General features: G+C 39.7%; 1 protein-coding gene across 1 annotated transcript in view; it reads right to left on the bottom strand.

Annotated features, from left to right (window-relative positions):
- The window catches only part of SORCS3 (sortilin related VPS10 domain containing receptor 3), a 292,438-nt gene that overhangs the window by 18,025 nt on the left and 261,296 nt on the right, over window positions 1-13,117 (bottom strand). Inside the window, exons 20-21 of the mRNA XM_027648351.1 lie at window positions 7,184-7,370; window positions 4,120-4,253 (exon numbers count right to left, since the gene is read on the bottom strand). Of these exons, the coding sequence (XP_027504152.1) occupies window positions 4,120-4,253; window positions 7,184-7,370 (321 nt within the window). The remainder of the gene's footprint in view (window positions 1-4,119; window positions 4,254-7,183; window positions 7,371-13,117) is intronic.

The following is a 13,117-nucleotide window of genomic DNA, read 5'->3' as shown; positions in this document are numbered from 1 at the left end:
GAACACTTCCTGAAATATTCTTCCGCTGAACTGCAACCCATTATACTATAGACTTCTTGGTAGAACACAGTTGGCAATTGCAGAGTTACTGCTGCAGAATGCAATGTTGTACACACATAGACACACACACACACATTCACCCAGCAGAGTTGCTACACCAGCTGCCCAAAACACAAGCTCAAATTGAAAATAAATCAAATATGCAGATGCTTCTTCAAACAATCCATATTGTTCAGATTCAGGGCCAGCCTCTGCTTTTATGAGCATAAATCCATTTATCTATCACAAAGCAACACTGCTCAGGTCAGAATGAGGACATCCAGCATTGCCCTGTCCATGCTTTGAACCTGTAAGCCAGCTCCAACCATAAGCTGGTAAACTGTGTCAACCAGGCTGAAAGCACAGCATAATTCCGGCTGACAATGCTGACTGAATGTGGCTGTGGAAGGGACCCATGCTGGAGCAGTTCATGAAGAACTGCAGTTCATGAAGAACTGCAGCCCATGAAGAACTGCAGCCCATGGGAAGGGCCCACATTTGAGAAGTTCACGGAAACCTGTCTCCCACAGGATGAACTCCCTCCCATAAGCATGGGAAGAGTGTGAGGAGTCCTCCCCCTGACGATGAAGGAGCAGCAGAGACAATGGGTAATGAACTGACCACAGCCCCCATTCCCTGCCTCTCTGCACTGTTGGGGAGAGAGGAGGTGGAGAATTCAGGAATGAAGGTGAACCTAGGAAAAAGGAAGGGATGGGGGAAGGGGGCTTAAGATTTGGTTTTATTTCTTATTATCCTACTTTGATTTAATTGGTAATAAATTACACTAATCTCACCAAGTCAAGGCTGTTTTGCCTGTTACAGTAATCAGTGATCACTCCCCGTCCTTATTGTGACCTGATTTTTTTATATTTTATGTCTCCTGTCCACTTGAGGAGGGCAGTAATAGAGAGGCTTTGGTGGGCACCTGGTGTCCAGACAGGGTCAACCCACCACAACTGAAAATCAAAGGGCCAGCCCTCGCAGCGTCACTGATTTGACAGCTGGTCTCCAGACAAAACTCTTAGTTTAGATTAAACCATTAAAATGGGAATAGTTATACTAATCTCCACTGCAAAAGCACACAGAAATCTAAGAGAACAGATAAAGCCATTGTACCATTGCTACTGTCCCTTCACTACACTGCCAGTTTGTTTCCAGAGGAAAATCTCTAAACATTCACCTTCCAGCTCTCTTGCTTTATTCTACCAGACTGCCAATCTGACTGCACTTCACAACAGTGGTCATATATATGCCATTTTCAAAGCCAAATCAAAATTTCCACCAGCATAGGACAGACTGGCAAACACGTTTATCTCTTTGCAGAATGCCACCTTCTTTTTACTGCCTCATCTATGAGGTGAAAAAGTAGTAAAAAACCAAAAAGTCTGAACACGTGGGACTCAGACCAAGGGCTCCAGCTTACACCAATCCTAAAGGCCTGGCCAACATTTACTTAGATATACGTGGATCCTGGACAAACCCAATGGGCCTGTATCAAACTGCAGTGATATTGATATTAGCAATCTTCCTGGAGCTTACAGGTTGTGGTTCTGTGCAAAGGCAGATAAGAGGAAGCAATCTGGCCTTTAAAATTACAGTTTTTCCTTTTTGTATGTGTATATGCTGTACATTCCATTATCATGGATGATTTCACCTCCATCATGGAGTTTTAACATTCAGCCAACTCCTTAATTTTAATTCAAGCACCAAGACCTAGATGCTAACTCCAAATTAAATTAAGTAGTTTAAAGGTTCATTTGCTCAAACCTATTAGACAGCTGGATACATTTATTAAACTGGACCTGTGTTAATCCAAGCAAATTGGCCTTTGGGCATACTGCAAAAATCAGCACAGTAGAGTTCTAGCAAGGTGGGGAGAGCAGTAGAAGAGCCTCAGTCAGAGCACTTGAGTCTAAGACAAAATTTGCCAGTGCAGGAACACAGAAAGTGAGACTGCACAGTGACACAAGACACATCTAGTTCTGCCTGAGATTGCTATGGGTTGAATAGGAAAAGCAGCTGCAATCCCTCTGCATGGAACTAAAATATATCATCTAACAATGCCAGTCACTATGCACAATATTACACACCTCATCCTTTAATTCACACACAAATCAGTGTCCACATTTTCCACTTCTGCATAGAACACCAGAGTTTATTCATGAGTGGGCACAGAGAAGAATCTGACATGCACATAAAACATCCCAGAAGGAATTTGGATGTGGTGCAGACTGTTGTTTTGAAAAAAAAAGGTGGCTCATACTGTTATGTCTATACCCTTTGCCATACTTCTCTCAGAGTTGAAGTACATTTGATGAGGTAGTTGGAGTTAATGCTTTGCAAAGAATCTTAGATTTGGTCACATGTAATTGGCATCATGTTTACTATTCCATATTTCAGCAGTGCGTGCAATCATGCCAGCTACTCCATGTGTAGCTATGTCCAAAGTGTCTATCCCAAACACATCCATATCTGTTAGTACTCTGTTGCCTATGGTCTGAAATTTAAGCTAGAAGACAAAACAGATCATATTTGCAATCCAGGTGCAAGCACCATGAGAACTGCACAGAAATCTTCAGCAGCAAACACCACTGCTTTCCTCTACCTTTTTCAGATTACTTTCTATTAAAAAAAAAATCTTTTTTAAGGCCCTATTCACAATCATCTTCTATATTAAGGACTAAAATGATGGAAGGAAAAGTCTGATGCCTGCATACACTGGAAGGCTTAAGCAGATGAGCAAGTTACCAGTACCTAAATTGTTTCAGATTTACTTTGATCGCTGGCTGTGTGTGAGCACTGAGCCAAAAATATCTGAACTGTAATGTGATTTCACATCCCTCTATTTCAGTGCAGTATAAACTATGTGGAATTACCTGGTACTTGTCATGGACTAGATGTGTGTATGTGGGTGGTTGCCATAGCTCAGCTAGGGCACAGCAACTTGCCAAGTTACGGTAAGAGGTTTTTGTTCCTGAGCTCTTCCACTGCCTCAATTATGCTCCCACAAAAATAATCAAGTTCTTACAGTAAGCTTCCTAACTTGATGTAAAATCTCTGTAAACACAGCCTTTTCTGTTCCCCCCCCTCCTGCTAATGTTTGTACCTAGGGTAAGAGGTTAAAACTCAAGCAGTTTTGTCAAAGAGAAAACAAAATACTTGTTTTCCTACTATTTTTTATCTCAAGTTCCATATTTCATGTAAAATCTCCATTTCTTTCTGCTGTGATCTCACCTCAGAGTACACCTTCAATTGCAAATGTAGACAATGATGTGACTTGAACTGCTTTTGTAAATAACAGCAGATACTACATTGCAAAATTTTCATCTGTGCAGTTCACAACTGTAAGAATAGAGAATAGTGCCTGTCTCACTCCTAAAGCCTAAAATAAAAATTGTAGCTAATAAGCAATCCTGCTCTCTCCATTTGAAAAATGGCATTAACTTGTAGTTTCACTTACTTTAACTATTGATAAAAAGGTTTTTTATGATAAATTTGTGCCCATCTTTTGAAAATTTGCTACAAAGAAATCTCATCTCCCTCTCTAATACATTCCAGACTGTGAACAACAGTCATGGATCGACCCAAACAGTTCATTCAAGTTAGACTCTTCTAGCATGAAATTCTAGATGCAACTGTTTATTTGAACACCAAGGGCTTTAAAGTACTGTGTTGGAATCCAGCATTATATACTGCATACTGGTACATAATGGAAACCCCCATGGTTATTTGAACACCAGTAGTTTTAAAACAATGTGTTGAAAGCCAGTATTATTCCATATAGAGTGGTATATAGTTCAGTTAAGTTGCAAGTGAACACTGGTAATAACAGTGGTCTCCAGAGCTCAGTAGGGCTGATAACAACCAGGTGTAAAAAAGTAATGACTCCTAAGAACAACACAATACAGGAGGAAATAAATTCACAAAGGTTGAAGTTCAGATAATGACAACCCTTTTTAGACAAGAAAAAAACTAAAACACAAAACAAGCAAAGACAAGAAGTTTTTATTAGGGTTGAGAGAGTTCCCTGTCTGGTGGGACAAGCTTGGGAAGTGAAAATAAACTGAAGGGTATCTGTACCTTGGTGCTGTTGCCAAACCACCAGAAGTAGGTAAGTGTGCCTGCCTGGCTGGGCCAAACTACAGCAGTAATGTTGACATCCTTATTTCTGATGGCGACAAAGGGAACACTCAGGTGGACGTGCTCCACTGGACCTGTGGGAAGAGAGAGTTCATTATTTGAAGCTTTGAGATAAATCCTCTCTGCACAGTTATGAACAGCAAGTCTTTAAATGAATCACATGTTCTATGTCAGTAGCAAGACTCTAGTTTAGCAATACAAGAGAATTTCAGCAGTCAATAAGCAACAGAAAAATATAGATTAATAAACACTAAATCTTATTTTTTGTTTCCTCTTAATTCTAGAGTAGCCAGAAATGCACATTTTCCAGAGTGCTGATTTCAGACAGGGTCAGCACTGTGTATAGAAGAATTCTTTAAAATGCATTTTGTGGAATAACAATGAACTGGTTTTGCACTAAATAGGGAAGTTTCTCTTGAACGCTAGAGGGATAGGACACAAGAGAGAAAGAAAATATAGCCACTGAGCTACTAAGATTTGTGGGGAAATCATTTTAGCCAAGATGGCTTAAATCTGGCTATATAAGAGGCATTTATGACTTGATTAAATACCCCTGGTAGTTTTTTTAAAGGTCTCCAAAAGAAAGATTTATGATTTTTAGAAATCCTTGGTATGTTTTTGACTTTGGCCTGACTTTGGGAAGTGTTTGGGGAGTCAGTTACCACCAGCAAAAAGTCATGAACTACTTGAAAGAAATGTGCATTGCCGTACCAAAGCATTTAACTTTCAGAAGCACTTGTTTCTTAAAGATTTTAAAAAATAACAAAGTACCAATGCAGTTGTATCTAATAAATGCAAACACCCACAGTAAACCCAATGAATGAAGTTCAGAATTAAGACAGTGCCTCCCTAGAAAAAACAACAGGAGTAAAAAATACTGAGGTTTTCTCTGATAGTTTGTTTAAATCTTTTACTATCTCCATTGTTCTAATTCTCGTTTAATCTTTTGTTTTTGCTGGTACTGAATTTCAGCTGATAACTGCTGTCCATCAGACAGTGCTACCTTCTGAGTAGTACCTTTAAAACACCTTTAAAACTGACAGACTATCCCTGTGAGATGGAAAGGATGAAATAAGAAAGACATGTTTTTCTAAGACATTCATTCTGGGAAGCAGAAACTTTGGTGATTTTTAACTGAGAATATCTTCTTGTGTTACCTCTCAGCTCTTCAAGCATGAAATGGGGACATTAATCACTTCTCCATCTACTTGGATTACAAAGATTTTGGATAGCAAAAGCTGTTCTTTTACCAGCAGAACATACAGTTCCAAGCACAATGGGACACTATTGTTGCTTTTGACTCCTTAAAATTTGATCTTTTTTTTCCCCCCTTTTCCCAAGGTGTGTCTACCACCAAGTCACTCCTGAACTCTTATCATAGAAAGTACCTAGGGTGCTCAAGAATAGCAGGTTCCCCAAATAGTTTGTGACAGTGAATGTAAGAGAAAAAACAATAATATCTCTGCTTCCTTTAAATGTCAAGATAAGCAGCTTGACAGCAGATTCCAGAAAGCTGAAAAGTTGACTGACCACTGATAAAGCTGCAAGGTAGAAAACTAATGTTACTTGAGGCCAAGGAGCTTTTTTCTCTTTTCTTTTTTTTTTTTTTTTTTATTTTCCAGCAGAGGATTTCAGTACCAGATAGATCATATAATAAGAATGATTCACAGGCATTTTTGTCTGTACATTTGAGCTTCAAGGTCAAACATCCTATATTGACTGGTACATCAAACTAAATTAAAAGTCGTCTTATTTCAGCATTAGCATGAATGTAAGGGTTCACAAAATATTTCCCTAGAGATAAGGATAAGCTGGCTAAGAACACTATAAAAGCCAAAGGAGAGATCTGAGTAGCTGATGAAGAAAACAGTGGAGTAGCACAACCAGGCCAAGGAACTGTCCTTTGTTGCATTCTGCTTTAAAATCTTCACCATGAAAAAGTAGTTCCTATGAGAAAAATCAGACAATCCATACAAATCTGGTTGTTATTACCAGTTAACCATCACTTTTGTCAGCTAATGGCCCAAGGTGAAGGTAAAAACAGTTAATGCTCTAATAACAGGTTGTTAAGTGCAGCCATGATTGACTTTGAGGGAATTATGGGCATAATAAAAGCTTCAAGGAACATTTATTCCTTCACACAGGGAGCTTGAATGTAAAAAGGAGAAAAAGTTCTGGAGTTTTGGAAATTTCTAACTTGCTACCTTCCAGCAGGAAAGCTCAAGTAAAAGATAGGCTAGGGGACATTATTGTAACAGGTAAAGAGGGAAGACAGACATGGCTGTGAACACTATTAGGGGTAAAACCAGATGGTATTCTCCGCCCAGAAGATCAGATAGTCTGAGAGTAGGACAAAGAACAGGGCTCTTCCTGTTTCATCCTGAATTCCATACCCTCTGCTTTCTCCTGTGGCTTTGAGAAGTTGGCTGGGAGCTCTGTATTTGAGTTTGCTCATGTGTCAACTGGAGGGAAATTGGACTGATTTACCAAACAGGACGAAAACATCAGGGATGCATGGTAAACTCATGAAATGTGAAAAGCAGCCCATTAGCCCTCAGCACGTTCATATCCCAGGAAGCATGCACAGCATAATCTTTTATTTCATTTAATAAGCACTGTAAACTCAAAAATCCTGAATAAATGAATCAAATTTTAGTAGTTTAATCTAAACCTCTTGGAATTAGACATGTTTTGAGAATACACATTTAGACTTTGTTTCATATGCTGCTTGGTCTCTGACCCTTTCAGGAAGACCAAGAAACTTTTTTCTGTATCTCTGAACACTGCAAATATACTTGTGTTTAAAAAAAAACACCTTCCCTTTCTCTCAATTCAATAGTTTATTTAACAAGCTAGAAGAGTGCCTAAAAGCCCAAGACTTTGGAAGAGTGTGAGCTGCATGTGTATGTGGGTTTGCAGGTATACTTAAGCGCCACTGAAGTTGCAGGGATTTTCAGTGAAGTCAGATTTTCACCCAAGGAATCCAGCAGGTGGAAGTACTTACAGACCACATGCAGGAAGAGGACAGCAGTGTCAGAGCCCAGGCTGTTCTCTGCATATGCTGTCACCTGGAAGATTCCAGCATTCTTATACACATGTCGGATGCCATCCTCAACAGGGCTGAAATTAGCATAGGATACAGCAATGCCATCTCCAAAATCAAGCTGAATGTTTGTCCTTTGGAGATCACCCTGCAACAGAGAAGGCTTAATTAGGAAACTAGGTTGACAAGAGGGATTTATATTACTCTGCATCCTACTTCTCTGTTCCATTTCAGTAGCACGTACATAAACTTGTAACTTTTCCAAAAAAGCCTAGCTTTGTTCTGTCATTTACCAAAGTGGCCAGACTCCAGTCAGTAACTGGTAGTTATATACAAGTAATGCTTAGAATAACTGATCATTTACACCTATAAAGAGATGTTACCCTCCATCTTGGGTTTAAAGATTTGGGGAGGGCAGAGTGTTCAATGTGCACATATAAAGGGGACCATGTTTGAATCCTGTAATACAAGGCATGGTGGGGGATTAAGTGTCACTGGAGTGGCCAGGGCTTTCCACGGCCTTTTTTTGAATTGGTAGTGGCCAACAAGCACCTCATCAGAAGCAGTGAGATGGGAGACACTATGCTGGTGGTAGGTTAGATGTTAACGGGAGAGCAACTCCCATGTGAACATGGGAGCATTGGGAACACTCTGGAGACAGGACAATGGTTGAAGTGGCTCCCCCATACATTCCAAAGACATAGAACCTAGTCACTGAGTCTAGCCTTATCTAGTTTTCCAGGTTTCCTGTACAGTCAGTGAAAGAGAGAGAAAGAAAAGACCAACACTCCATCCTAAAATAACTGAGACAGGTGACATGAATCCCCTGCAAATATCCATTCCTATACCCTGATGATAGAGAGTTTAGAAGACTAGTTTCAGCTAGACATGTAACTTCAGGATGGCTGAATTTATACAGGTTGAGTCTCACACTGAGGACTGACAGATTTTTCTGTCTAATGTCAGTCAACACAAAGTCAGGGCCTAGATACACAGGAGAATGAAGTAGATGATGAGAAAATCTCTTCTAGGATTACTGTCAATGACAGTTATTAAATGAAGGAGGGAAAAGCAGACAAGAAATTCCAGCACTGCAGGTATTGTCTAGAGGCAGCAGTTGCACTATTTTAATTTAATTCATGCTTTAAACTGCTGTAGTTGAACTGTAGAAGTGTCTGTTATTTCAGTTTCTTGGAGCCTTACTTTATACTTGCCCCCAGCTGACTAATGGTAACACTAAACAAGGCTAATTTAAACAGAGCAAAAGCCCACTGCAGTGATTTCACTAAACTGAAAAAAAATAGAACTCAGATAAAATCTCTGTAGCTTTAGCTTTCTGCATATAGACAAGATGTATTGTCACAAGTCCCTTTAATGAAAGGTCTCCACTTTATTCACTATGGCCAAAGAAGATATCACTACCTTTTGGAGATGTTCCTAACCCCAAACTGAAGCTGATCCCTAGATATATTGAGGATGAAATTAAAAGTTTAAAGAAAAAAACTGAAAAATCCCTACTCCTAAGATAACCATTTTTTAAATAGGGAATACAGAAATATTCCACAGCCATCTCATAAAGCCCATTATAGCTGTAAACATACAGGGTTAGGATCAAAGCTAATGTGCAGTTTTAGCACATACTGATGTAAGGAAGGGAAACAACCTTATCTCTCACTGATGATTCTGACAAACTTCCAATCCCTCCACAGACAGATCAAATCCTGGAGGGTCCTAAATCCGCTGGACTCGCTGAAAAGGACCACGTCACACTCATAAAAGATTTTTCATATGGTCTGAACACATTCATACATAGCACAGATCCATTTTGGATCATGACTTCTTACCACACCAGGACATGGAAAAAGAGGTCCTTAAATCAGGATTAAATAGCTGTCGGGCTGTTCTGTCCCACATGGTCAGCAACTCAGACCAAAGGTGCACAACAAGGCACACGTGGAGACAGAAACATTCATTAAAGGCAAGGGGTCCCAGTTCTTGCCTTCCACTGACTCCAGACTGACTCATGGGAGCTGCTGTCTAACTGGTAATTGCCATCAGCCTGTATAAGTGGCAACTGCTATACTGACACAAGCAGGATGCTGTGTTCTGCTACTTGTCCCTGTCCTGAAAGTGCATCTGACCTTGCCCTTTGAATGGAAACCCACAATGAAACACACAAGAACACAGACCACAATGAAGTAGGTCCCCTGTGAAGGTGATCAGGACCACAGCAGCCCTCACAGACTTTATCCTCCTCATAGGCTATGCCTGCATTAACAAATCAGTGTGCAGGAAGGGTATTTTTCAGATGTGAATTTGCTTTCAGTCTATACTAAGGGTCTTCAGATAAACACCCATATAATCAGGATTATTGCATGTAGTTTCTGAAATATGGATATTTGATTATATATGTTAGATCACTCTCCTTCCTTGCTCCATCATTTACATTCCTCAAGAGCAAGGGGAGTTTTGGTTATTGAGTTGATCAGGGCACCATTTTCACCTCTGCCCTTCTAGGACATTAAAAATCCAGTATAAACTGAAAAGAATACATGGAGGACTAGAGTGGTAGGGACACTAAATCCTATCTATAATATTGAGGAGTCAATAACATTCTTTAGACAGAGAGATTTTTAAGTCACTAAAAAAATTCTCTAGCAGGAGCGAAATTACACTCTTGGGATATTCAGTTATTTGATAGAAAGGCTCCCATAGCTTGTTAAACCTTTCAAAATCACTTCTCAAGGGAATGTATTAAGACTGTAAGTTCATCTCATATGGAAGACACTGAACAGAGGATAAAAATGTGATCTGGGCTGGATTCATAGCCGATGACCTCAGGCTGAAATCTCTTGCACCAATCACGGCAACTCAACTCTCTTGCTCTTTTCTATTTCCTCCTTGCTTCTTCAATATGATTCTATCTGAAATGAGAGGGTTTGAAGTAGAGAAGCAGGAACAGATTTTTTGTGACTAAGCAGTAGCAGATGATCTTCCCATCCAGTTATGATTTGGGTTTTCAACGTAAAGCCTGCCCATCACACTAATTATGTTTTCTTTCTTCTTTCAATACATCTGTATCCAGTATACAAAATACTAAAACAAGCATGCTAATCCCACACAATCATATCAGATATTCTGGAGTTTATGAATATAGATTAAAATTGAAATGGAGGCATTTCAAATGGAAAAAAATCGTTGCTCTCCATATATATTCAAAAGGCACATTTTATTGCTTTAAGTCCCATAAACTACTGCAAGGGAATGAGGTAGGGGCTGTCACAAAGATTGGAGCTCTGCTTACTGCAATCAGTGAGCAGACAAAGGGTAGTGAAATGGGTGGAGAGGAGTATTGCCATAGAACAGCCCTTCAAAGTCATATCACCATCAAGACTAGCCTGGAAAAGTTTTCCTGCCTGGAAGCCACACTAGTGAAGTGACAAAAACTCTAGAGTCAGAACACACAAGAACTGTAGGTATAGGTTGAAATTTTGGCTTTCTGAAGTAAGGAGACAAACTATCACTGATTTCAGGAGGGCTGTATTTCATCTAATATATGCCTGGGGAAGGGGTGAGGGGAGTGTATCTACATGAGGCATTTTGGTTCTTTTCTAATGAAGCTCTCAAACTGTTTACATAAAAATATGACATGGTTTAGATTAGATATTGGGAAGAAATTCTTTACTGTGAGGATGGTGAGGCACCGGAACAGGCTGACCAGAGAAGTTGTGGGTGTTCCATCTTTGGAGGTATTCCAGGCCAGGTTGAATGGGGCTCAGAGAAACATGGTCAAGTGGGTGGCATCTCTGTCCATGGCAAGGGGGTTGGAACTAGACAATCTTTAAGGTGTGTTCCAAAACAAACCATCCTATAATTGTATGATGTGGCTATCGCTTTCTGCAAACATAGTTCAGCAATCCTTTAACAGATGTCCAGAACTTCAATACTTCCTCAGTGCTGGTCATTGCTTGCCTTCTCAGCTCACTTGCAACCACAACCTTGCTACAAAGCCTTGCCATCCCCTTGTAATGACTGAAAGAGGGAAACTATGGGGTGACATAAACAGCAGACAAGGGAGCAGAACACTTCAGTAACTGGAGCTGCCACATAAACAACCATTAACCCTCAGAGGAGTTTATGTACTCTTCAGAAAGGAGCTGAGGATGCATGGCGAGATCAGGTGCAAAAATAGATTCATAGATCTGGTCAAGAACACAACTTCATACAATAGCAATTTGGCAGTCTATTGTTTCTTCATGATCAAACCCAAACTCAGATTAAAAAAAAAGTCTAAAAAGGTTCTTATCTACTCATGTTCCTTCACATGTATACACAGTCCAAATCACAGTCCAGCCCCATATTTCTAAGAGCACAGCAAAACCATCAGTCATTCTGCATTTCTTTGTTCATAGTCATTGCCACACATGTATTCTGAATACTGCTATGAACAGTAGCACTAAAGTTAATTCTATAAATCCTGAGAAATTCAGATTTTGATTAACTATGATGAAGTCTTCATTTACCATTGACAGCATTATGGTCAGTCACATCAATATATTGAGGGCGTGTACTAAAAGGTAGGGAAGAACTTGTTAGGGTTAGTCTGAAACAGTTGGAAGGCTGAATGGAGGCCACACAGATGTATCCATAGGAGGGCTTGTCAGGCTGGCTCAGAAAGTCAGTTTAAACATAGGTACAAAACAAACAACCAGTTAATAAACAGACTGACCAGAGAAGGTGGAGGAATTCGGGAATGAATCTGTATGACAGCAAGGTAGGTAATAATTAAGACTTCTGCAGAAATTTTTTCTTCCAGCTACCAAGGAATCCTTTGATGACAATCCTTCTCAGGTTCACACTAAAAGACTAGAATACTTTTGTCCAAAATCTAAGTGTTCCTTTTATTTTCATCTTGAAATGTCTATTTTTTAAGAAACAAACTCAAAAGGCAACATATCTTTCTGTGGAATAAGCTGTTCACCTACAAAGACATGTTCTTGAAGATCCTCTTCCCTTAGAAAAACAATCATTTCAATGAAATATTTTTCTAACTATTGTTATTTTTCAACTAAGGACGTAGAGTGAATGTCCTCACATATTTATTCAGCTGCCTCTTCAATCTCTAAAGTCTTGTAGACTCCACTCTACAGGTACCTTGACTGCTGCCTTATTCCCCATCTGTTTATCATTCTTTGTACACCACAGTTCCACTTGAGTTCCTTAATAAATTACTACTAGATTCCTAATTTTTAGATTATATCTGTTCTTTTATGAACTCCCACTTATAGTGTCTATACAAATCATCTTACCATGTCAAGTCTGCAGAATATAAAAGAATCAGCCAAGTAGACAAGAAATCCCCTTTGTATAAAAGCAGAGCATGCATGAATCTCTGAGGAAGTATGTAAAGAGGCCCTGTCAGTTTAACGTGGTCCCAATGAAACACTTAGTTACTGTGTAAGAATTTGATTTAGTGTGAGCATGCATCTGTCTGTCTTTCTCTGTCTGTGGGTGGTCTGCCTCCCAGTTCTCTCCAGCTACTGTCCCAAAATTATGTACACAGGCCAGAGTAGATGACAAAATATACTTGTGGTCCTCAGTCCCTCGCTGTCCCTCCTGGGACACCTAAGGATGTTAGAAGTGAGGCTGCGAGTGGACTCTTCCATTTAACCAGAAAAAAGACACAACACAATCCATCATGGTAAAATCACTATTGGACCTCCAACACCACCTTCCATGGGCAGTCAGAAGCCAGCAGAGGAGTGCATCAGCTGCAAACTCAGTAGAATTTTTGTGGTGTAATCACATATATCCCTAAACACCAAATCAAATCACAGGCCAGAAGCAGCAAAAGATCATTTGAAAAAGCCTCCTATCAGTCTGAACACATAATAA

Source organism: Corapipo altera, unplaced genomic scaffold, assembly GCF_003945725.1.
Source record: "Corapipo altera isolate COAL_440 unplaced genomic scaffold, ASM394572v1 56, whole genome shotgun sequence".
In the NCBI taxonomy this organism is placed as follows: Eukaryota; Metazoa; Chordata; class Aves; order Passeriformes; family Pipridae; genus Corapipo; species Corapipo altera.
Note: the sequence above shows the minus strand (reverse complement) of the source record. Positions and strands in the feature narration are given on the sequence as shown.